The sequence below is a fragment of the Melanerpes formicivorus genome, unplaced genomic scaffold (assembly GCF_026170545.1).
Source record: "Melanerpes formicivorus ecotype bairdi unplaced genomic scaffold, bMelFor1.0.p_v2 SCAF_14, whole genome shotgun sequence".
Classification (NCBI taxonomy): domain Eukaryota; kingdom Metazoa; phylum Chordata; class Aves; order Piciformes; family Picidae; genus Melanerpes; species Melanerpes formicivorus.
Window position 1 is genome coordinate 5867152 of NW_027142366.1, and position 24730 is coordinate 5891881.

Below are 24730 nucleotides of genomic sequence, written 5' to 3' on the forward strand. Positions count from 1 at the left end.
GGAGGTTGTGGCCAGGTGGGGGTTGGTCTCTTCTGCCAGGCAACCAGCACCAGAACAAGAGGACACAGTCTCAAGCTGCACCAGGGGAGGTTCAGACTGGATGTTAGGAAGGAATTCTTCATAGGGAGAGTGATTGCCCATTGGAATGTGCTGCCCAGGGAGGTGGTGGAGTCACCATCATTGGAGCTGTTTAGGAGGAGACTTGATGGGGTGCTTGGTGCCATGGTTTAGTTGATTAGATGGTGTTGGGTGATGGGTTGGACATGATGATCTTGAAGGTCTCTTCCAACCTGTTCTGTTCTGTTCTGTTCTATTCTATTCTATTCTATCCTATCCTATCCTATTCTATCCTATCCTATCCTATCCTATCCTATCCTATCCTACCCTACCCTATCCTATTCTTGCCTGAATTGTTCTCCTTGTCTACAGAGAACAGTGAAGTCTTATTTTCAAAAGACAAAAATCCCCTTATTGGGCAGTTCTTGCACTACAGCTTAATTTTGCTTGGGCATTGCTAATATGCTTAGAGCAGTCACTTGTCAGGTGGAAGTAAAGCTGCTGTGGTATTTGCAAGTTTGTTTTTATTAAGTGCTAGTGCTAATCCCCATCTTTGGTGTAATAATCTCACCCTGCTGTAGAAAACATGTGGGTACTGGGATAGGGGGAGTGTTTTTTCAGCCTTTTAACCTGCTCCTCACTGTTGGGAGAGTATTTGTAGTTTCAGATACCAGTCAGGTAGTGATTCTGCTTTTATTTACAATGCCACTAGTGGTCACCTAACCCTTGTGGGGTCATTTGATGAGGAATCTTTCATTAGGGCTATATTAACTTGGCTGAGGTAAAGCTGACATTCATTTTTGTAAGATCTTTGCAGGGAAATCAGTGGGGAGACAGGAATGGAGGGGTTTTTTTTCCTTTTAATGTTCTAAATGAATGTGAAACATAACACAGAAATGGGATTAGGCAATGTTTTGTGTTACAAAGCAGGGTAGATGAGGAGTCAGCTATCTAAGAAATAGAGTAGTTCTTTCCAAAACACATAACTGCAGCCCACACAGAGACCTGGTAATGCAGCAGGCCTGCAGTAGAGGAGCAGTGGGGTCTAAGTATGGCTCTGAGATCCCTGATAGGGGTTTGTAAGACTTAACCATGCATTAGCAGAGCCACTGGTATTTTTCTCATGTGTACTAACACAAATGAATGTGCTGCCCAGGGAGGTGGTGGAGTCCCCATCCCTGGAGGTGTTCAAGAGGGGATTGGATGTGGCACTTGGTGCCATGGTCTAGTCATGAGGTCTGTGGTGACAGGTTGGACTCGATGATCTTTGAGGTCTCTTCCAACCTTAGTGATACTGTGATACTGTAAATGAGTTTTTCTTCCTTAACTAATATTTAAAGCCAAAACTACTTGGCCTGTTAGCCCCCTAGAATTATGCTTCAAGCAGGCAATCTATGTTGAAATCCTCTGTCTGTTTTTCCCACTGTATTCCCTGACCAGTCCACCCTGTTGCTTTTCTAGTGAATCACTTCTCTGTGTCAGGCTCTTGCACACCAAGCTTCAGGGTGAGGGCCTGCAGACAGGGGTGCACACACTGTTTGCCTTGGCAGTTCTCCTACGCTTCCTCCTTTATTTGGTGTCCTCTGATGTATCTCACCTTTCCTGCTGTCTGCTTTTATTCCTTGTGCTTCTGCTTCTCTCCACTGTGTATCTGTTCACACAGAGATCCAGGAAAGAGTGGAGAAAATATTTTCTGCTCTTCATACTGATGGTTGGAGCTGGGATTTAAATTGTTGCTTGGATCTAATCTGATGGAACAGAGTGCACACAGTTCAGAGCGGTCTCTGTTTGAAAAGAAATGTTCACTCACTGCTCCATCTTTCATTCTGCTTCATTCTGCTGTTTAAATTGCATCCTTTGGTGAGATTAGTGCATTTATAGAAAAGAAAGCAGAGGGTTTTATTGCTGAAACAGATATTAAAAAACTTCATATTAAACCACTGAACAAGAGCTTGCTTTCAGTGATACCAAGGAAGAGTTATTAAAGTAATCTCCAGCATCTCCAGAAGAAAGAAATCAAATTTCATGCTTCTGTGCTCCCTGAATGCTATTAGGTGAAGTGAATCCCTGGTAGGTATGAGGGAACCCACCAGTGGTGGTGGAACAGTCTGGGCTGTTACCAGTGGTAGTTTCATCCTTTGGATGTTGCTCTGCACTGTCCTTTGGCCAAGCAGTTCCTGAATTAGATGCATGTTACTCCTGAGACCAAGTCAGTCCTCCAGGTAGTTGCAGAGTAAAAGGAGTGAGGTTTTTGAAGCCTTGAGTGATTGATTTTTTGGCTGTTGAGCATTTAAATGTTGCCATTTAAATGAACTGTCTGAGATGACACACTGAAGGAGGGGCCACTGGAGACTCTCTTTGTTCATAGTGACTAATCCCCAAATTCTGAACCTGCTATAGGAAGGGATATTAAGGGGGAAAGCAGTTTCACAAGGCTATGGCGTGCTGAAGTGAGCAGGGCTCTGTGCTTGCAGGCCTGGATTCCATAGTGTTACAGTGACATAGGCAGCAGGACCCTGCACAGCACAGACTGTGCTGCTGAGCCACCAAAACAGCCAGAGCATGCTTCATCCTTCACAAAATAGCTGCAGAAACAGTTAATTGCCAGCCTGATAGGGAACACATGGGAGAGATTCTTTTTCACCTTTCACCAGGATGAAGAAAGTAACCTCATCCTGCCCAGAGCCACAGGTACATTTCATCCTGCCTCCCAGCATGGTGACTCAGCTGCACAGTGCTGTCCCCTTCATGCCAGGCCAAGAAAAGGGTTGTGAATGGATAGCTGGAAACTCAGAAAATGGAGAGGCAACTATTTCCTGGCAGTAAGGCATTAGATGGAGAAGTGAAGGTGTTTAGCAGAGCTGTAAGGTGAGCTCAGCTGTTGAGGGCCATAATTTGTTCTTCATTGAGATCTAATGCAACTCAGAAGTGGTGGAAAAACAAGTCATTAACCAATGCTGAGCCTGGGCTCAAGCAATCCTAGTCCCTGCAACAACAGAGTCATCTGGGAGAAGTCCCAGAATGCTCTTCAAATTCATTCCCCCCAACATACAGATTGTTAATTGAAGCCTTTCCATATAAACCTCTCTTATTTTAGGCTTGCTTGTGGGATCCTGGTTTATGCTCCTTTAAAATTGCAGCAGTGTGTAAGCCAAAGGAAAGCTGTGAGTTTGTAGTTACCTTTCCTGCCTTTTGTACCAAGGAGGAACTTCTCCAGAAGCCTGGCACCATGTTGGGTGCTACATCTATATTCTGGAAATGCTGAGCTGAGGCATCTGTGCTGTGGGGGAGGCTGTTTGTCAGGGGCACTGATTGCTTTATGGAGCTGTTTGGAGTTGATGAGCTGCTCTGCCGCACGTGGCACTGGGATCAAGGGAAGTCCCACACAAGTACATTAATCTTCATGTGGAAGACAGTTTGTGTGCTGCTGCCTGTGCCAGCACTGCTGTGAAACCCCCACCTGCTGACAGACCCTGGGAGCTGGAGGAAGGGCTGGTTGCAAAACGAGGTTCAGCAAGGGATTGAGGTACAAAGTGCCAGCCTGCTTGTAATTGTACAGGTGTGGAAGGGATAGCCTGAAGCAGGAGGGAGTGCTGGCTGTGTTGGGTCTGTGTTAGCTGTTGACACAGAAATCAGTAAGTGAGGGGGTTGTTAATTGTCTTTGCTGTGGCTTCAGCAAAGCCTCCTGCTCACCATAAGCAGGCACCTTGCTGCCTGGGATCCTGTCCCAGGGAGACCCCAGAGTGCTCATGGTGGCACTTAAGAGAGAGAGCCTTGCCCACACATTCCCCTTTTCTTTGCTCAGATTAGAATCCATTCAACCACAAAGCACTTAACCTTGATCCCCACAGTTATTTACAGAAAGAACATTGCTGCAAGCCAACCCTCATTATGTCTTCCTGGGAGACCTTCAGCTCTAGGTGTATCTCTCCAAACAACTGCAATGACCTGCAGAACAAGGAAGAAAGGGTTTAGTAAACATTTCCAAAGGTCTGGGTGTTCTCTCATAGAAAAGCCTATACAAAGAGAGCCTCCTGTGCTTGTGCTGGAAGTGGGCCATGGTCCAAAGTCCTTTGTAGGAGCACAATGAGCCTGTGCCTCTATGCTGAGGAAGGATTGTTGCTGCATCTGCCACCTGGAAGTGGGCTACCTGGCTAGCAGAAAGGTTGCATCTGGCATCACTAGTAGAGTTGGTGTTTGGGACTCTGCACTGCTGCAGGCAGGCAGGCAATGGGTGTATCCAGATGACCTTCATGCTTGGTCCTCTTCCAAAACAAGCTGCTTCAAGGCCACGGAAGTCCTTGTGGCTGAACATTACACTTGGGGTGAGTAGTCACCCACTTGGTTTCCTTTGGAGACCACAGACTTGCTGGCCTTTGCTGATGATTAATTGCCCTTTGTGGCAGCAATTGAAGTAGCTTTTGCTTACTGCTGCTTTTCTAGGTTCAGCTTAACAGGCACCAGCAGTGAGGGAACTAGATGATCAGAGCACCTCGAGTTTCACCCTGTTGTTACCTCACTCCCTGCAGGCCTGAGGAGCAGTGGAAGGCAATACCATTTCCACCAAACTGTGACTCCATGCAGACCTGGAGAGCACCAGGAGGCAAAGCTGCTGTAACTAAACCTGGGGTGTATGAGGCAATGGGAGAAGGAGCAGCTTGCTCCCCACACAAAAAGTGCCTGTAGCATCACTTGTTTCTGTAGGCTCTGAAAAGTGCCTTGGGTCTTGTGGTCCCACTGGAGAGCAGTGTGTTTATACACTTCTCACCCATCATTCCTGGGAAGGAAATGATGCTTCTGATAGTATGCAAGAGAGTGGTCCTTTCTTGTGGAATATACAATGATCCCAGAGGACTTCAGTTACTTTTCTGTCTGAAGGAGATCCCTTCTGGAAGAGAGCCTTTCTGCTAAACTGGGAATGTTGCATATTGTGCCATGTTTCCTTCCAAAATCCAAGCTTGAACTCAGATTCAAAATGAAGCTTTGGAAGGGCATGTGCAAGGGTTGGTCTGTTTCCCTTTCTAGGGTATTTCAATGGAAATTGGAAGTCTGATTAATCTTACCCTGGTTCTCTTCTTTCCCTTAATGATTCTGCTTCTGTAAATAGCTGGTAATGCTGCATTTCTGTCAGGATGCAGCAGATTTTCTAGCTTACAGATTTCAAGACAAAATGCCTGCCTTCTGGAATGAAGGTGCCATATGGCTTCAAATGCATAACTGATCACTGCTCAAAATAGGAGCTTCATAGAAAGTCACCTAGAAGTCTAATGCTTGTGTGCAAAGGACTTGATAGACCTTGATGCACTTTTTGTTTCCTTGGACTGATAATGATAGAGGTTTTTAGGGCTCTTCCTAGAGGTTCTTATGCCTGTGCTCTCTAGCACTGCAGAGACTGTTTCACCACTGGGCTACATATTCCCATTATTCCAGATCTTGGGACTTGCATTAGCAGGTGCCTCAGTCTTATGCTTGCTGACTTCTGCATGGCTTGGATGGATGAAAGCCACCCGAAACAAGCCTAGCATTGATCACGCATCCCAGCAAAGGCCACTGGAATCTCTGTGAGTACAAAACAGTTTAGGTGCATCAAACCTGGTGGCTGAATCCAGCCTTTACTGTCCTGTGCTCTCCCAGCTGTGGTGGGACATGTAGCTGTCTGCACAAACAGCTTTTCCTGGCCTGCATGAAGAGTAAGGTAGGTCCCCACTGACACAGGAAGGATGTTGTGATGTATCTTGCTGTGTGTCCTGCTGCCTGGTAGTGAGCAACCCCTTAGGCCACCCCACTGCTTTTCTGTTCAGGTCCTTATGAATTTTGGCAAACTAGGAGCAGTGGTGGGAGTGAAGAAATCAAGACTACCTAGAAAAAAAGCAACTCAGGCTCTTAACTTGACCTTGATGGTTTTAAAAGCAGGCAGTGAAGGGTGCTTTACAGCCCCCTTGGGCAACTGCGTCCTTTGACTGTTTTAGTAACCTTCTAGGAGTTGACAGCTATGATTTCTGGTGGATTTCTAGTTTCCTCACTGCTAGCAAGCCCTGTTCAGCAAGAACCTGCTCACACACCTACTTCTGCTCTTGATTGCAAAGTTGCCAATCAAGGACAGCGTGTGGAGAGGCAGTGGCATGGGAGAAGGTGCTCTGCAGGGGAGTCACACCCAGTTTTGTTTGCTCAGCTTACATTTCTCTGGGTTTTGGTACCTTAGTGGACAAGGCAGGAGGATGACAGCACTACAGAATCTGGGACACCAGGACTGCTCTGAGGATTTGATGTTATCCTGTGTGTGCTGCAGCCTTAGAGGAGCACTATGCTGCCAGTCTAGAGGGCTTTTTCCCTCTGGGTTGCTCTGACAGCCCCATGGTGGCATGGCTTGCTGGATGCTCAAAAGAATTTCACCACAGTGAAGGAGGCAGGTTTGGGGCATGCAGATCCAGATGGGAAAAAAATTCCTGCTGCCACCCAGGAATTGCACAGAGCAGACCAGTGCTGAGAAAAATTGCTGGCAACTCAGGATGCAGACCCAAGCAGGAGCAAACCCCCCACTGCTAAATGAGCCCTCATATCCCTGTGAACAAGAACCAAACAGGAGTTCCCAGGGGAGCCATGAGGCTGGTTGCTTTCATTGCTATGGTTGCCTCCCTCGGCTTTCGCTCTTTAGAGTGGATGTGGGAGTTAGGCTATGCTGACTTCAACCCATGGATTTAGTAGGCTGTCTTTAAACCCTTGTCCTCACTACCCTTCACTGCAACTCAGCCCTTACAGAGCACATGCTCTGGGCTGTGCCTGTTGTTTGGCACATCTCCAGCCTGCATGTGTGTGCTCGGAGTGGTTGCTAAGGCAGCGTAAGTCTGTTCCCTTCTCTATATACATTCAAATCTCTGTCTGATCTAGAGGTATGTGTGTTCTGGGTCCATGCAGCCCAGCCCCAGACCGGTATCTCTATATGGGAGAGCACAGGTGGTGCCACAGCTCACGTGTGAACAGTCTGTGTGCACAGACGGCAGTGTGAGTGGTACAGGTAAGCGGAATGTGGGGTTTGGTTTAGTTCTCCCCTCCTCAAACTGTGCTGCAGAGTCCAGTGGAAAAGAGGGACTGTCTGCTGCAGCGCAGAGGGGAACCAGAACAAGAGGACACAGTCTCAGGCTGCGCCAGGGGAGGTTCAGGTTGGATGTTAGGAAGAAGTTCTATACAGAAAGAGTGATTGCACTATGGAATGGGCTGCCCAGGGAGGTGGTGGAGTTGCCGTCATTGAAGGTGTTCAGAAGGAGACTTGATGGGGTGCTTGGTGCCATGGGTTAGCTGTTGGGGTGGGTTGGATTGGTTGATGGGTTGGACACGATGATCTTGAAGGTCTCTTCCAACCTGGTTTGGTTTATTCTAATAAAGCTTTATTCTAATAAAGGTTTATTCTCTCTGGCAGGACATGCATCCTGGCCTCCTCACACAGGGAGATGCTCAGCGTGTGCATGTGCCTGTGCAGCACAGAGTTGTAACAGGACCCAGGTCACTGCAGGGCTCTGGAGAGAGGAGATCTGCACATTCTGGTCCAAGGGACAGAAATGCTGAGTTCACCTCTTGCTGAAAAAGAACCAGGTGGGTGAAAAATGAGACAATACCTGGAACGTCTACCTCCATCCTTTCAGTGAGCATGGCAGGAGGCTTGCAGGTGTTGTGGTGCCAGCTAGAAAGTCTCATTTGAGCAGAGAGATGTCTGGATTGATGGCTTTATTTCAGGTTATTTTAGCAGGTACCAGGCAGAGGGGGGTGATGTTTATCACCGCAACCGGAGCTGGCTAGAACTTTAGATCACAGCTCTAATCGGTCGGGCTGACTTGGACAGTAAATCACTTCAGCAGCACTAATAACCTGGAGTGGCAGGTATAGTAAACCCTCTATTGCAGCAATAACCTGGTCCTGCTGGTTCTTTGACTCAGGCTGGTGCTTCTGTGCTGGTTTGGTTATTAAAGCTCCCTCACAAAAGTCACCTGGGTGGCTGCTCCAGCTCAGCCATCGAAATGGCTGTTCTCCTGCCATTCCCCAACCTGGCTTGGGCTTCTTTTTATAGCCTGCTATAAAAGTCTTTATTTTTGCACCTGTTTATAAAGGCTTTTTGGCCACAGGGGTCTCACAGTGTTTTCCTGGCTTCTGGAGCAGGGCTGCTCTGTTGTTGCTAGAAATAATTGCTGTTAATTAATTCTTTGCTGATTTTTTTTTCCTTTGGCAAAGCATATTGAAGCAAATGAACAGCATGCTCTGCATCTCGAGGTTGTGGGTGCTTTTAGGAGGCAGGCAATGACGTCCAAACAATCTCTTCAGCAGCCAGAGGAAGAGTAGGATGAGGTCCTCAACTTTCTGTGGCCAAAGTTAATTGGGAGGAGGCTCAATTACTATCTCCAGCTGTTCAGCAGCTTCCTTCAGGCCATCATTTCTAATCTCTTTCTAGAGAAAACCCACAGCTTTGTTTCCATCTAATGCTTTATTCAAATCACAGCTGAGCACTGCTACAGAAAGTGATGTGGTCTCAGATGTCTGAGGTGGACCAGCAGCTGAAGGCAACAGTCCGTGATATGTGACTGACACATGGGACCCGTAACTGCACTGTTTCCTCTTTCCCTCTGTGCCCTTTAAAAATGGTTTGTCTTCTTTCTGAGGGACTCAAGCTCTGCTGCAGAGACATCCAGGCCAGAAGTGATGCAGCAGACTTCAGCTCCTCTCTCCTACAGTCCTGCCTGCAGCATCACCATCATCCTCTTGGCACTTAGTCCCTGGCAGGAGCAGTCACTGATTCCCAGCCTCTCCACCCCCAGAGCAGGCAGCAGTTGGCTGTGCCACTTCCCTCTCCAGCTGGGACATCATGCAGACCAGTCTCCCACTCAAATATCTCCAAAGCGTTCCTGGAAGGATGAGCCATTTGAGCCAGGAAGAGATTAAATTATTGGAATTGAGCGCAAGCAATTTCCATGGTAAGTGCTCGCCCTGCAGTTTGCATGTCTAACCTGTCCTGCTGCTGTCTCTGACTCAGACTGAATGGATGATGCCCTGCTGTGAGTAATCACTTTGACTTTGCTGATACACTTGTGTACAAATCTCTTCACTCACGTGTTGGCTTTCTCCATACGAACTTCCCCAGGCCTAAGTCTTTTACTTAGTCTAAACTAAGAATAATGCTGAAAGCAGTGGTTTAGCGCTGACCTGGGTGAATTGTTGACTTTATTGGACTAATTTCATCTTCTTAGGGAGCCCACTGTTGGGCTGTAGAAATCAGCAGAGCTCCAGTGCCTGGTAACTGCCATGGAGACACTTTCCCCAGCTGCCCCCTCCACTTCATGTTTTACACTGTATGAAATGGATTCAGTACAGCAGCCACAGGACTGGTGCAATGTGGGGTTTTTTGCATTGAGATATCCCTGTAAACCACAGACATAAATATCCAAGATCCTCAAGCTATCAGTGACCCCCTCGCTTTCCAGGCAAGGGGCGGGGGGGGATTTATTTATACCCAAACCATTTATTGATTCCCAAACCAGCCCATTGCTGCAGCAAGCCTGGCCATATCATGAGCAGAGAGGAAACTGAAATGATGTCCTGAGAACTGAGGGACAGAGTCAGAACAGTGCTTGGAGCTGCTTTCCTTTCATTGTGGCTTGGTTGTGAGAGAGCAGTTCTCAGCTCCAGGGTGTTGCAGAAGACTAAACCAACAGTGTTTAAGTCAGTCAGCAGAAGGATTCTCCTCTCCACCTCCTCTTGATCACATTCTCCCCATTTCCTTCTTCCTTGCAGAGGATCTGTCTGTTCTGGTGTGCATGATGTTCCCTCCACAGATATTAAATCATGTGAGTAAAGAACTCCTCTTTTTTTTTTTCACACTGGTGAAACTCAGCTTTGCAACAGAGTTAACCACTATACAAACATAATGAAACCCTGATCTGTAAATTGCACCTCAGCAAGGCACTGTTAGGGTTGACAACACTTTTTCTTCTCTGTGGGGCAGTGCAGGTGTAGAGCAGCTCAGCAGACATAGGGCTTCAATCTGTTATTTCGACACCTTCACATCATTTTCTCTTCCATCATCCTTTTTCACTAGACTACCACATCCTAACTATGCAGATGCAGTGAGCATGCTTTCCCCTGGCATACAGGAGCAAAAAAAAGTCCCACAGGATCCATAGAAGAATTTGTTCAAAATCAGACAAAGTTGCCTTCAGTACCTGACTTTCTGTTCAGGAGTTTTTAACCATCCTGGTCTGAGCATTCTGCTCTGTGGCATTCCTCCCTCCCATCTCTGTAGCTGCTCTTGATTCAACTGGATAAGCCAGAAAATAAGAGATGTCATTGTTTTAAAGCAAAACCTCTAAGATTTCTCTTTCTTTATATACTTTTCTTTTCTTTTGAACAGGAAACCACACTGCTGCTTGAGCATGGGTGCTGGTGGCTGGTGCTATGACCTGGCCAGCTGCAAGAGCTGCCTCCCCCATGGTGCTGATGAAGCTGAAGGGATCCAGCCTGGTGTATCTACTACTCCACTGAGTACTGCTTGAATGCAGTGGCAGTGGCATGAATTATTGATATTTCTGTTAAGGTTTGCTGCTCACACAGGAATTTGTAATGCTTCCCCACGCTAGGCTGTGAATGTGCTCCTGGGTCACATGAAGGGTTGAGTTTAACACCCTTTTGCTTCATGGTTGTTGACATTGATTTGGCAATTTCAGGGCTGGGGCTGCAAAATTAACTGAAACCCACATGTAAAGAGCTATTTCCTATCAAAACAAGGCAGTCTTGGGGTGAAAAGATCTCATGTGGAAGGGCAAGGCTAAGGTATAGTGATGTCTGTGCATTTTCATGGCATCACTGGAAAGATGATGAAAAGCTTTCCAGGAATTTCTGAGCATCCTTTGCCCTGACCTCAGAGTCTGGCATTTGCAGAAGTTGCCCTTGCTGCCACTGTGCTCAGCACCTCAGGAGACTGCGTTAATAATGTCCGTTTCTAAGGCAACAACCTTGGGGCTTAGGAAAGGCTGAGATAAGAGTGTGCATGTTTACAAACAAACACACTTTACCCATAAATATGTAAGTGTTTCTATACATATGGATAGAAATTTACATCAGCCTTAACAAGTCACTTAGCAGTGGAGGGACAGAAAGCATCTGAGTGAGGGCGATGTATTGACAGGGACAGCTGGTCTCTGGAGAGCTTGGCCAGAGACATTGCGAGAAGTAGGAGCAAATTCATTAAGGGTTCCCCGACAGGTGGTACCCACAGGCAAAATGTGGGGAAAAGCTCAGAGGAGGTGTTGGCTCCCCTGGGGACAGGCAGGAGGGAGCAGTCTGGTGTGGACAAGGCCATCAGCCTCCTGAGAGCCTCTGCCAGCCCTGCCAGGGCAGCCTTTGCCCTTTAACCCTGCATGGACGGTAAACTCTGATGCTGTCCCTGCTCTGTGCCAGGAATCACAATTAACCAGGAGAGCCTCATTGGCTGCCCTGGATCAGCACAGTGCTGAGCTACACTGGAGCAATACCCAGGCTCTTAACCTTGAATAAACCAAGAGTAAATCTACAGAGATACCCTTGTACATGTGAGATTGAATCCAGCCTTTCATTTTCCACTGAACAAAAGTTTGTCTTCAATTTTGGCTCATTTAGTTCCAACTTTTTTTTCTCCCTCTGTCTCTCTCTCCATGTCTCTCCACCCACGTGGGCTGTTTGTTTCCCAGCGTGAAGCCTGGTGTAATTGTGATGGGAATAAAATGCTGAGGACCACTGTGGCTGACCCTTGCTGGCCCTGTTCTCCTGCTCTGCCTCTCCTTTATGAAGCATCCCCTCTCATCACTGACAACAGGTTCTGTTATATTTGATTTTATTACAAGATATAAATTTCTGTCTGCAGCCCTGGTTTCCAGCACACGGAGGAGATAGAAGGATTGCTTAGCAACCAGGAGAACAAAAAATTAAGAGAATCAATAAGACTTAATAGAAAGCTAAACAGAGACTTTAAAACCAATCACCCTCTCTCCTCCCTGCCCCTGCCCTTGTTAAGCTCACGATGACGTGCAGCATCCTGGCTACTGCAGGAAGAATTCAGCAAGTGCGTGTTCTGGAAAAGCAGGAAATGAAAACCTAACCTAACTCAGATTGAGGTAAGGCTCTGATCCTGTAAGCATTTACACCAAGGAGCCTGGCTACAGCACGGATGTGGAGGATTAGGGCTAAGATGCTGTGCTGGAGCTGGTCTTACTCAGTGGATGTTCAAAGCCAGTGCTCTGCTCCAGGTCGGTATAAGTGGCTTGGAGGTTGAAGAAGGTGAGGCTCTGAATAGAGCAGCTCAATTTCTCCACAAAAGGCCTGTGTATGGTATTACACTTTTGGTTAGTGTGGGAATGAGTTTCCAGACATCATCAGCCTACTTGTGTAAAGCCAGCAAACCCCAGCATGATGTGTAGTGCTATGTAGAGTCAGCAAGGAACAGTCCAATGTCAGTTAGAGAGAGTCAAAAATCAACTTAGTTGCAGTCGTTTTTCTGACAGCACAAATACAACAGTCATTTGGGCAAATTTATTCCAGGCCAGGAGGGCAAAGGGGACACTGCAGAGGCAGCAGAACACGATTCTGCCCATATATGTGGTGAAACCCTGGAATGGGTTGTCCAGGGAGGTGGTCGAGGCCCCGTCCCTGGAGGTGTTTAAGAGCAGGCTGGCTGAGGCTCTGTCCAGCCTGATCTAGCGTGGGGTGTCCCTGCCCATGGCAGGGGGGTTGGAACTAGATGATCCTTGTGGTCCCTTCCAACTCTGAATGATACTATGATAAGGATGCATCCTATGTTTGCTTGCACCTGTGCATGTTTGCAGGATTGAGAGGGTGATTTGGTTGCTTATGTTTTTCAGGAACTATGGGCAGCCTCCTCCTGCAGATGCTCATGCACACCCTGAACCTTGTGGGGAGCACGGACAGTGTGAGCTGAGCTTGGAGGAGGGTGCTCTGCCCTTCTTGAGGAAGCAGAGATGGGCGATTTGACTGGAGGACTTGTTTTGCAAAACCAAAACCGTTTTTGTAAGCAGAGCTATATGAACCACAAATAGGCCATAGCAGTGCTGCAGATGCTTGTGACCCGTACCTAAGGGGAAGGTTTCAGCTGGGGTTAGGGCAGCAGCAAATGAGGCACAGTTCTGAACTCCTCCTTGGCCAAAGGCTTCCCATTTTACCCCCTTGAATCACCTTCTAGTGCTTATCTGGCAAAACAGACAGGGCTCTGCCCTGTAAGGTGACATGAGATGGTCCAAGTTGCTGCAGCCCTCTGTCCCATCCTGCTAACACAGCCATGATGACAAAGGGAAACTGTGACCCTACCCCGAGGGTTATTTTCTTCGCCAGTACTTCCTCAGCACCATGGAGGGGTGTGAAAAGCACGGGAAGATGCTTGGAGGACAGTCTTGCCAAGATACAGACATTGGAAGGTGGTGATGAAGAAGGAGCATTTTGGAGGATGAGTGGGTATCAGTTCACCATTTATGAGTACCTCTAAATGCCAGCAGCATTAGAGATGTGCCCCAAAAGCACAGCTCATGAGCCCGCCACGTTTCTTGAGTGGTCAGGCCTCACTCAACGAGTTCTGGGGTGCTGTGCACCACAATCTATGCCCGAAAGGCCCCCGGACCTCTCCGTCCCCATTGCCATGCTAGCTCCCACATCGTGGGCAAGAGCATCTCCTCTCGGGGCGGTGAAGCCAGGACGCATCACGGTCACCCCCAAACTAAACCCGGGAAGGTACCGCCGGGGAATGGGGAGCGCCTCGGAGGATGGGGACTCCCAGGGGGCTAGGGACACCCGTGTAGGGGTGTGTGGGGGGATGCCCTGATGGTCGGGGACACCCCACGGGGACGGGTCGCCCCGCCGACGAGCTGCCGCTGGAGGTCGCGGGCGAGCGGCGCATGGAGTCGCCAGCCCCCCGGGCCCGGCGGAAGGCGGAACCGGCGCGGTGCCCGGACGGGCGGCTCCAGCTCCGGCAGCAGCAGCGGGGTAAGGAGGCGTCCAGGGCAAAATCCGCCTCGGCGCGTCCCCTCCCGGCCCGACCCGGCCCGCCGGAGGCGTTCACCTTGCGCGGGGCGAGCGGGGCCGCATGGAGCAGCCCGGGCGCGCCGCCCGCCTCGCCAGCGCCCCCCGCCCCGCGCCATGAAGCTGCTTTAGCCGCGGCGGAGCCGAGCGGAGCCCCGCACCTCCTGTCCGCCCCGCTGCCCGCCGCCCCCATGGCGAAGGAGAAGAGCAGGAAAGCGCTGCTGGAGCTGCTCCAACGGCCGTGCAACGCGGCGTGCGCCGACTGCGCCGCCCCGGGTAAGGGCAGGGCGAGGCGGGGGGCGCGGGCGGCGGCCGCACCTGCCCGCACAGCGTGGCACGGCACGGCACGGCATGGCATGGCACGGCATGGCACGGCACGGCACGGCATGGCACGGAGGCAGCGGCAGGGTGGGGGTCTGTCCGCTCCAGGCACGGCGGGGGCTGCGCCTCGACCCTCCCGTACACCCCGGAGCGAGAGTGCAGCAGGGATGCTCCGGGGCAGGGTGGAGGGATGGGGATGTGCTGTCGCGGTACCCGCGGACCAGCCCCGGCTGAGGTGTTTCCCCCCGGCCGCCGCCTCCCAGCCCGGCTCCTTGCCCGGCCGTGGCAGCGCTGATGTCATCCCCGGCAGGTCCCCGCGGTCTGCAGTGCAGCCCGGGTGTCGTTAACCCGGCAGCGAGCGGGCGGCTGGCGGGGAGGCTGTGCGCCGGAGGTTGCCCTGTGATGGCTTGTCCACCGTGTCCCCTCGCCAACAACGTGGGTTTTGTCGCTGTTCCTGCCCTATCAGTGAGCAAACAGATGGGGGGAAGCAGAGGTATTGCCGTGGGCAACCTGCCCACCAACCTTTGCCCAGCGTGCCATCGATGGGTGCCAGCCTTGCGCGCTGCCATGCAGAGGACGGTGCCGAAATATCTGGAGTCCTCTCGGTGTGCAGAGGGGAGGAAATCTCATCTGGGGGTACCTTCCTCCTCTTTGGGTCGTGCATTGTCGAGGTTGGAATATGAGCATGGGAAAGCCTTTCCTTTTGCTGAGCAGGGTCTGTGTGGTGTGGGGGGACCTGCCTTTGTGAAGAAGCTTAGGAAAATGCATAGCAAATAACTTTCCTTTCTGTTTTTTAAAAAAAATCACCCTATAGAAACACCTACACTTGTATTAGCTTGGGCAGGATGGCTCTGAAGAGGTGTGGAGAAAGGATGTTCTTTTCAGCCTCTGTCATTCTGTAGGTTAAAGGAAACCCAGCACATCAGCTGAACCTTATTTTTCCAGCTATTGTTTCATTTAGGATTTCAAGATCTGGTGGATGCCACCATCCTTGCTCCTACCATTAATAATCGGTTTATGTCCCTCACCTACAACTCAGGACACTGCAGTTCACTTTCAGATGTGTTATGTCCCCTGGAACCCATCTGGAAAGGACAAAGAACTTTCTGCATGGTGTGGACTGCTTTGCAGCGCTGCGCTGCTCTGCCTGCTCCCACCCATCTGCTGGCTGGTGTTGCTGTGCAACTGTACCAGCCCACCTTTGGGGTATCTTGCTGAACACAGCTTGGGCTTACTGAATAGGTGTCTGTCTACATTATTTCTTCCTGAAGAAGACCTCTAAACCCCTGGGCCATTGAGATCGATGGGGTAATTCTCCCTTGCCCTGTGTGTAATATAAAGCTCCTCTGCAAAATGGGAAGTTTCTCAGCATCAGCAGGATGGAGATGAAGCTGTAGGTCAGTAAAACAGCTCACGTCAGGGGAAGAGGGGTGGTGTTAAAGGCTCCAAGAGGGCTTCTAAACCAACAGACCAGTATTTTGCCTTTGGTGCCATTTGTGGAGACGTCTTAGGTGAATCTGAAACTTGGAGAGAATTTGGGCCAGTGTCTTTTGTAACATAGGATGTCCTATATTAATAACATCCACTCTCTCCTCTGAACTGTCACAGCATTACTTCCCTGGGACTGGAACTCTGTTCATCAACCCAATTCTTTAGTGATCTCTTGCTGTCAGTTTCTTTGGCAAACAAGAGCTGCTCATGGTGCTGTAATGTGCTCATCCACCTAGGATTGACTATAAAATTGAGACACCCTTAACTTGACATAAGTTATGTAATTTTTGTTTGTAGATAATATATAGAATATTCAGTTGGAACTCTGTTGCTCATCCTGGGCAGAAGTGGCAGGCCAGGTTTTTCTGGGTATGAGATAATGTGGGGAAAGACGTCCAGAGAGCCTCCAGACTGGGGTGTGAGTATGTTCTTTGCTGAGAAGTGGAGAGCATAGAAGGATAAAGGTGAGAGTTGGGGCTGGCTGGACATGTAGGCACTGGAAAAGTACCAAGGTGGAGAAAATAAAGTGAGAATGAAAGAAGAGGTAGGAGGGGAATGAGCAGAAGATGAGGAAAGCAGAGCGTACTTGTGCCTTGCTATGTGTGTGTATCATCATAGCGCTGATCTGGTACAGCTGGGGTTAAGAGACAGGTCAGGATCCCTGATTTATTGTTGCTGCTTCTCATGTGAAACCCCCAGTTAATACAGGATCCATGACTGACCTGTTGGAGAGAGCAGTGTAAGGGAAAGGGACCTGGGGGTCCTGGTGGACAGAAGGATCACCATGAGCCAGCAATGTGCCCTTGTGACCAAGAAGGCCAATGGCTTTCCTGGGGTGTATTAGAAGGGGTGTGGCTAGTAGATAGAGGAGGGTCTCTTCCCCCTCTACTTTGCCCTGGTGATGCCACATCTGGAATACTGTGTCCAGTTCTGGGCCTCTTTAGCTTGGAGAAGAGAGTCATTAATGCTTATAAATACATGAAGGGTGAATGTTGCGAGGATGGAGCCAGGCTCTTCTTAGTGTCCAACGATAAGACAAGGGGCAGTGGGTGCAAGCTGGAGCACAGGAGGCTCCATGGGAACATAAGGAAAAACTTTTTCACTGTGAGGGTGGCAGGACACTGGAACAGGCTGCCCAGAGATGCTGTGGAGTCTCCTTCTCTGGAGACATTTAGAACCTGCCTCGATGCATTCCTGTGTGACCTACTCTAGGTGATCCTGCTCTGGCAGGGGGTTTGAATTAGATGATCTTTCAAGGTCCCTTCCAATCCCTACCACTCTGGGATTCTGTGAAGAGGTGGCCATTTAGCTCAGGAATACTGATAACAAAGAGTTGGATAAATGTAACAGGGGGAAAGCCTCTTAGTCACTTTAATCTGTGTGTTTGGAAGGCAGCTGGCTTTTCTTTTTTTCTCTTGGAAATATTTGTTTCAGAAATCAACCAGTCAGTGAAAGTTTTTTTCTCTTAATTCCCTGCTGTTTTCTTTTGTTACTGTTTTGGCATTTGGGTGAGGCTTGGAGCCACAGCCCTGGAATAAAGGCTTGTCCCTGCTCTTCGACACTTGTGTAACAAAATCCTGAGTTCCTGATGCAAAAGAGCTCTCAGCTTGGCATCGTTGCAGCTAAACTGTGACCATGCAAAAAAAACCCACAAACCCAGAGCTTGGAACGGACAGGGAGCATCAGGGGAGGCTGTTCTTTTCCTCCTACACTAAGTACCTTCCTCCCCTGCAGGGCCATTGCATCTCTTTGGGGAGATCTCAGCCAAACCTGCTGATTGCCTGGGTCTGGGCCAGATTTTTGCCACTTAATTGTGATTGAGGGTTATTTAAGTGGCCAGGTTCTACAAGCAAGGCTTCTGTGTGTAAGACACGCTCCCTTGGTTGCACAGGATGTCTTTACTTGCAGCTGAGCAGGCTGTGGAATTGAATGTGATGCTCGGGAAGGTCAGATCCACGTCTTCCCCAGGACCACTGTGCATGTCTAGCAGAAAAATCTGTCATGCAAAAAAGCAGAGCTGCTAAGAACTCCTCCCAGATTTTGAGGGCATGTCTCAGGTAGGGAGAACAGGCTTGCAGTGGCCTTTACCATGACAGCTGGGAATGGATGGTAAAGTAGATACTGAAAATCAGAGTGGAAAAAAAACCAACCTGAGAGGTTACATGTTTTATTTTCACTTGCAGATGTGTTTGTTTGAGGGGGTTTGATTTGTGAGGGGTTTTGGGGTTTTTTTGGTTGGGTTTTTGAAGTTGCTAGTCAGGTTTTTGTTAATTGTATCTTTACAAAGCCTTAATTAGCAATGGAAGGTGGTTTTGAATAAAAAAACATTTTGGTTGTAAAAATTGCAAAAACATTTTACAGACTGAGGGAGTTGGGGCTGCTCAGTCTGGAGAAGAGAAGGCTCCAAGGAGACCTAATTGTGGCCTTCCAGTTTCAGCTGGGGAGAGACTTTTTAGGGTGCCAGGTAGTTACAAGACTAGGGGGAGTGAAACAAAACTAGAAATGGATAGATTCAGGTTGGATGTTGGGAAGAAGTTCTTCCCCATGAGGGTGGTGAGACTCTGGAACAGGTTGCCCAGGGAGGTGGTGGAAGCCTCATCCCTGGAGGTTTTAAGGCCAGGCTGGATGTGGCTCTGAGCAAGCTGATGTAGTGTGAGGTGTCCCTGTCCATGGCAGGGGGGTTGGAAGTGGCTGATCCTTGAGTTCCCTTCCAACCCTAACAATTCTGTGATTCTAAAACAATTTTGCAGTTTAGGCTGGATGTTAGGAAGAAGTTCTTCACAGAAAGAGAGATTGGCCATTGGAATGGGCTGCCCAGGGAGGTGGTGGAGTCACCATTCCTGGAGGTGTTTAAAATAAGACTGGATGAGGCATTTAGTGTCATGATTTAGTTGATTAGATGGTGTTGGGTGATAGGTTGGACTTGATGATCTTGAAGGTCTTTTCCAACCTGGTTAATTCTGTGATTCTGTGATTCTGTGTACCCTGTCCATGGCAGGGGGGTTGGCACTAGATGATCTTTGAAGTCCCTTCCAGCCCTAACAAATCTATGATCTGTGATTGCATTAGCTGTGTATCTGAGACTGAATTCTGGGGTAGGAGCCCTTGTAGTGAAGTTAATACCCATGGCATCAGGTCCCCTGTCATGATATACTTCTGTGCTGGAGCTGGGTCCTGGATGTTGGTTTGTTTTGGTGAATTTCAAGATGTGGAGGTTTTTAAGGCCAGGCTGGATGTGGCTCTGAGCAACCTGATGTAGTGTGAGGTGTCCCTGCCCATGGCAGGGGGGTTGGAACTGGAGGATCCCTGAGTTCCCTTCCAACCCTGACAATTCTGTGATGATTCTATGTGCTTTCACAGTGGAGGCAGCATGGTAAATGCAGTCTTAAGTGCAAACTGAGCAATCTCACTGAATTGTGGGTGTGTAATGGCTCTCCATGCATTAGAATAATCTTTTCTTCTTCAAGACTAATGTGGCAGTTCAGCTCTTTTTTTTTTTTCCCCCTTCCCCCTCGCTAAATGATTCTTTGTCTCGGGCAATCTTTCCTCACATCATGAGACGGATGGTTATCTCAGGCCATAACAAGACCTCGAGTATTTCTCTCTTTACTCCGTTTTGCTGTGGCTTAGGCTCCTGTTTCCACGGAGTGAGAATAATTTTACATCGTAGGCGGACAGGGAAGCTCTGAAGACAGAAATGGAAATCCCATCAAAGAAATTCTGCAGTTAAAACCTCCCAGCAGCAGTTTGTGTGGCTTGTTCTTATCATTTTCACCTTTCTTATTTGGGATGGATTACTGGGACGTGGACCCTGGGTTACATCGGTCTCTGTGCCCAAGGCTCAGAGGGGATGAGGGGCGGAGGAAGAGCTGAAGGTGCGCAGTAGTCTGGTGTCAGAGCTTTGTGCTGCAAAGCTGAGCAGATCTGGTATTTTGGTGTAACAGAACACGTGAAAGCCTGAGGGTGGGTGGTGTGTGGCTGAGGTGGTTGTAAACACCTTTCCAGCGGGCCCAGCATCGTCTCATTTCTAAAGCAGGTGAAGCTTTTCCATTCCCTTGATGTCATGAAGTGAAGATGGTGATTAGAAGGAAACACAGGCGTGCCGGGGATTGCTTCATTGGCTCAGGGTTAAGGAGGGCACTGGAAGGATCAGATCTCAACTCTCCCCTTCCCCCTGTCCAACCGCCAGTCCTCGAAACACAGATTGGAAAGACAACTGACTGTCACCAGGTCCTACCTTGTGTTGTCACCTGCAGCAACATCCCTCTATCCCCTCTGGGGAGAGCTGGGGCTCTGCCTTGTAGCTAGTTCTCTCTTTTGCCCCCACTACCTCCTACTGGAAAGCTGTTCCAGAGCTTTGTCTCTCTAATGGCGTGAAATGGGCTTTCCATTTTCAAGCTAAAAGTGGAAACTTGTTCCAGCACCTCCATTGTCCTCTCACTTAAACACTGATTCCCCCCTCCCCCCCCCCCCCCTTTTTTTTTTGGCCTTCCAAGAACTTGCCAGCCCTTCCTTCTCCCTGGGTGTAAAACAGATTGGGAGGGGTAAGAAGGGAAATAAATCCCACAGCAGTTGTGTTTAGCTCGAGTCACCTTCTACAGGGAAAAGGACTTTTTGAAGCAGAAGAGGTTCCATGTGATGGTGTTTTCTGTCCGGCTCTGCTGCTGGGTCGCAGCCCAGCTGTGGGCTGCAGGCAGCAAGCGGAGGGGCTGCCGGGACCTGCAAGCTGAATGCAAAGACCTTGGCAAGTTTTAGTGCCTTCACTGAAAAAAATTTTCCTACTTGGAGAGGAGTGCTGGTGGGAGGCTCTTTGGCTTCGGTTTTAACGTCTTTTATTGTTATTTTTAAACATGCATGACCAGAGTCTGTTTATGAAGCTCTTAATCTTTCCCTAAAGTAAATAGCAACAGAACTCCAGTGCTGAACACGAGGTTCTCCTGGCTGGGGCAGTGGAGCAAGAAGCAGCAAAAGTCTTTTGGCTTGCGTTGATTGTACTAAAATGCCAGTGATTGTGTCCTGCATCTTAGGGCATGAGCTGCCTGCAGGGTAAGAAAGGCTTTGCCTACCTCCAGAGATCCTTCTCTCCCCTCTTAATTAGTTGTTATCACCTCAAACAGAAAAATCTGTTGAACCTCCAGCCCAGCAAAGCACCGGCTGGTGCAAGGGGGGCATGCAGCCAGGCAGCTAATTAAGGGCCAGGCCGTCGTTAGTGTGCTGGAGAATGCTTTAATGGGTTTTGCCGTGGCATTGGCCACCTTCTCACCGGTCTTTGTCTTGGTCAGCAATATACTGTGCTATAGATACGGTGATAACTGTGGCCGGAGACAAAAGGTGGAGCAGGGGCACATGAGTAAGTTTTGGGACTCAAGTTGTTGCTCTTGGGGCTGCTTTGAGCCTGCTACTTCATGTGATTTTTCATTTGGGTTGAGGGCATCTTGGGGATTTTCAAGCCAGAGCCCTGTGTTTATATTCTGGCTACAGGAAGCATAATTTATTTGTTTTAATTGTATTTTTTTCTAATGAAATTCCACTGCCATCCTATTTCCACTCTGCTCTCCTTTTGACTCGTCTAAATTGTCATCTGTCTTCTATTAGTTCTTCTTGTTTACTGTTTTCTGTGTCTGACCTTCCTTTTTTTTTTCCTCCATAGCCTGCTCTTGACTTCAGTAATATTGAATTCAAGCTGCAGAGTTCATTGTTCTCTGGGCTGGGTCTTGCTGGGGCTTGTGGTGGTGAAAGGTGCTGAGTAGGGAAGTTAATTCTGAATTCAGCTGTGTTGCCCAAGGGTTCTGGTTTTGCTTTGGATACTTCTCTAATCTCTGGCTGTGCCTGCAGATGAGTGAGATGGGGGAAATAGCACCTCAGTGCTCTTCTCCTGGGTTCATAGAATCATTAAGGTTGGAAAAGACCTTTAAGATCGTCGAGGCCAACCATAAAGCAACTACCATGACCACTAAACTATATCCTGAAGTGCCACATCTACAGCTTCTTGAACGCCTCCGGGGTGGTGACTCTGCCAACCTCCCTGGGCAGCCTGTTCCAGTGCCTCATCACTCTCAGTAAAGTATTTTTTTCTGATGTCCAATCTGAACCTTCCCTGGCACAATTTAAACCTGTTTCCTCTTGCCCCTTCATAGTTATTTGGGAGAAGAAACCAACACCACCCCAGTACAACCTCCTGTCAGGTAGTTGTGGAGAGCGGTAAGATCTCCCTTTAGCCTTCTTTTCTCCAAACTGATCAACCCCAGCTCCCTCAGCCAGTCCTCACATGCCATGCCCTTCAAACCCCTCACCAGCCTCGTTGCTCTTCCCTGTACACCCTCCAGGACCTCAATGTCTTTCCTGTACTGTGATGGCCCAGCACTGAACCAAATACTCAAGCTGTGGCCTCACCAGGGCTGAGTACAGGGGCACAATCACTTCCCTACTCCTTCTGGACACACTGGTTTTGATACAGGCCAGGATGCTGCTGGCCTGATGCTGTTTAGCTTTGTTTATTTCTTTAACTGCTAAAATCAACTTTGCCTCAAGGTTTTGATTTTGAAAGCCATTATGGTCTGTTTATAAGTGACCAGAAATCTCTGCCCCATTGGGCAGTGGAAGCCTTCTAGAGCCAGCATTGATTGTTCTGGAGCAGTGATGCTGCATGGCAAGAGACTTTCTGCACTCTCAGCACTTTATTTGTTTTACATTCCCCTTGCTTCTTGTTAAGGTTTACTTCTTTTGGCTTGAAAAAAAGATGGAGTAAAGTCATTTGTGTGGAACTTAGGCATGCTGGAGAGTTTTAATTAGCCTTCACTGCTGCTTGCTAGCAACTCTGGGGGCTTAGTAAAAGTCTTTGTTTTGGTCAGTGCCCCAAAAGTCCAGATTATGATATATTGCCACCTAGGTGCCCAGATCAAATGGCTTAACTAAAATTACTGGACTCACAGGTAATGTCTGGCATGCAGAATGTGTAACAGCAGTGGAAGTGTCCTGCAGCAAGGTGTGGTTCAGCTGGCAATGGAGACCTCAGCTCCCTCCAGGCAGGTTTCTGCACCACCATCCCTACAGCCTGGTTCACTAAATTGAAGCTGCTACCCCAAAACTGACTTGTCTGGTATGAGCACACTTACATGAAGATATTTGCCTGCTTGATGAGATGTCTTATCTGTCATCTGCATTGGCACACTCATATATAGGGTTGGAGCCTGTGATGATGCCAGAGTTGGAGATCACTGCAGTGTGTTGTCAACCATGTTCCTGAGGTGAGAATTGTTCATGTTGTTTGTGGTGGACAGCAGCAATGAAGAGAGAGGGACTGTGATGTGCTTGAGGAGCTCCATAGCCACCACCAGCCCCAAGCCTTCCAAAGGTGCTTGAAAAATCATCCCTGTAGAAGTGGGTGCTCACTCCAGCCAGCAGCCGTCTGCCTGGGGATCTGTCACCAGTTCCTGCAGAAGATGTGTGGGTGTAGAGGTCTCACAGCAATGTTTCTTTGAAAATGATGTCAAAAGTGTGGGCAGTGGGGGTGAAAGGGAAGCAGCATGGGCAGAGCCCTCCAGGAGACAAGGTCAGGAATCCTCCACCGCCTTCCTTCCTGTCCACAGGCAGAACAGTGGTGTGGCAGGGGTCACGGGGAGGCACCAGCCCAGAGGCTTGTGTGGGTCCATAACCCTCTGGCTTGTTCAGATGATGTTTAGAAATTGATTTTGGCTTTCAGCTAGACTCCAGAAGCTGACTTGCTTTCTCAGGTAGCTGTCTTGAGCCAGGAGAGCAGGAGTCTTGAGAAATCCCTGATAATTTATTGTAACAGTGACATTTCAGGTAGACTTTCCCTGCTATGTTTTGTTGTTTGTTTTGGGGTAAGTTTGGATGGGGCTAACTGAGTGCCAGAGTCCTTTGAGCTCTCCTCCTGCCTGGTGTTCCCTTTGGCACTAATAAATAAAAGCCACATTTGTGTAGTTTTGTACCATGGCTCTCACAGGAAAGCAGCACACAGCTGGCCAAGGATCTACAACTCTTACATCCCCCTTTGCTGCATGGTTTGGGATCTATGAGAGAGGTGTTTTTAAAACCAGAAGGGCACTACAGTGGAAGTGGATGTTAATGTATGGCAGCAATGCACACTGCTGGTGTTGGATCTGGTGAGTTGAGGGAAGAGTGCAGCTCTAGCCTGGTGTTAATCAAAGTTTGCTGTGTGTGGTGCTATTGATGTTGGACACAAACCTTGGATCTAGGCAAGAGAGGAAACATTGAAAGGAAGGTGATTAGGAGGAGATAACTAGCAGGTGTGGGTTTAGTGGAGAAGCTGAGCTCATCCTTTCCAAGGCCTGGGTCAGTGCTGACCCTGCTGTCTCTGTCTGCTCCTCTGGAGTGCTATCATCTGGAAACTGTGTTTGTGCTCCTGCACCTAGCCTGACCTTTGCTTTCTTGCCTGGATGTGGCTTGACACTGTGTGGACCAGAGGGTATGCATGTTTAAGAGTCTGGAGACAATCCTGTTGGTATCAAGAATGCTTCAAAGCCCTGGTTGTGATTGAAGCCTGTTGCTTGAGGTGCTGTTTACCCACATCAAGAAGTGACGGCTTGGGTGTGAGTTGGCTCAGTGTCCATCCTCAATCCTCCTCCATCTGAGCCTAAGGATCTTCTTGCAGGTTATTCTCCCACTTTGCTGCCATGGCTTCATCACTGCTGCCACTGCCCTGTGGCCACCCCATCCTCCAGACCCTATCACTGTTCTTTGTGCCTGCTCTTCTGTGTGGAAGTCAGAGACGAGTTTTTCAATAAGAAATTCAGGTGCTTTCACCTTGCCTGACTCACATGGTTTGGTCCCATGG

General features: G+C 48.8%; 1 protein-coding gene and 1 long non-coding RNA gene across 2 annotated transcripts in view; both read left to right on the plus strand.

Annotated features, from left to right (window-relative positions):
• The first annotated feature begins 7480 nt into the window (after positions 1–7480).
• LOC137445196 (uncharacterized) lies at positions 7481–11803 on the plus strand. Its single transcript, XR_010988360.1, has 4 exons — positions 7481–7647; positions 8862–9017; positions 9835–9887; positions 10451–11803. It is a non-coding gene; the product is annotated as an uncharacterized lncRNA (long non-coding RNA).
• Positions 11804–14056: 2253 nt separating this feature from the next.
• Positions 14057–24730, plus strand: part of ADAP1 (ArfGAP with dual PH domains 1) — a 75822-nt gene continuing 65148 nt past the window's right edge. The window contains exon 1 of the mRNA XM_068146717.1: positions 14057–14376. Coding sequence (XP_068002818.1) covers positions 14292–14376 — 85 coding nt within the window. The 5' untranslated portion in view covers positions 14057–14291. The remainder of the gene's footprint in view (positions 14377–24730) is intronic.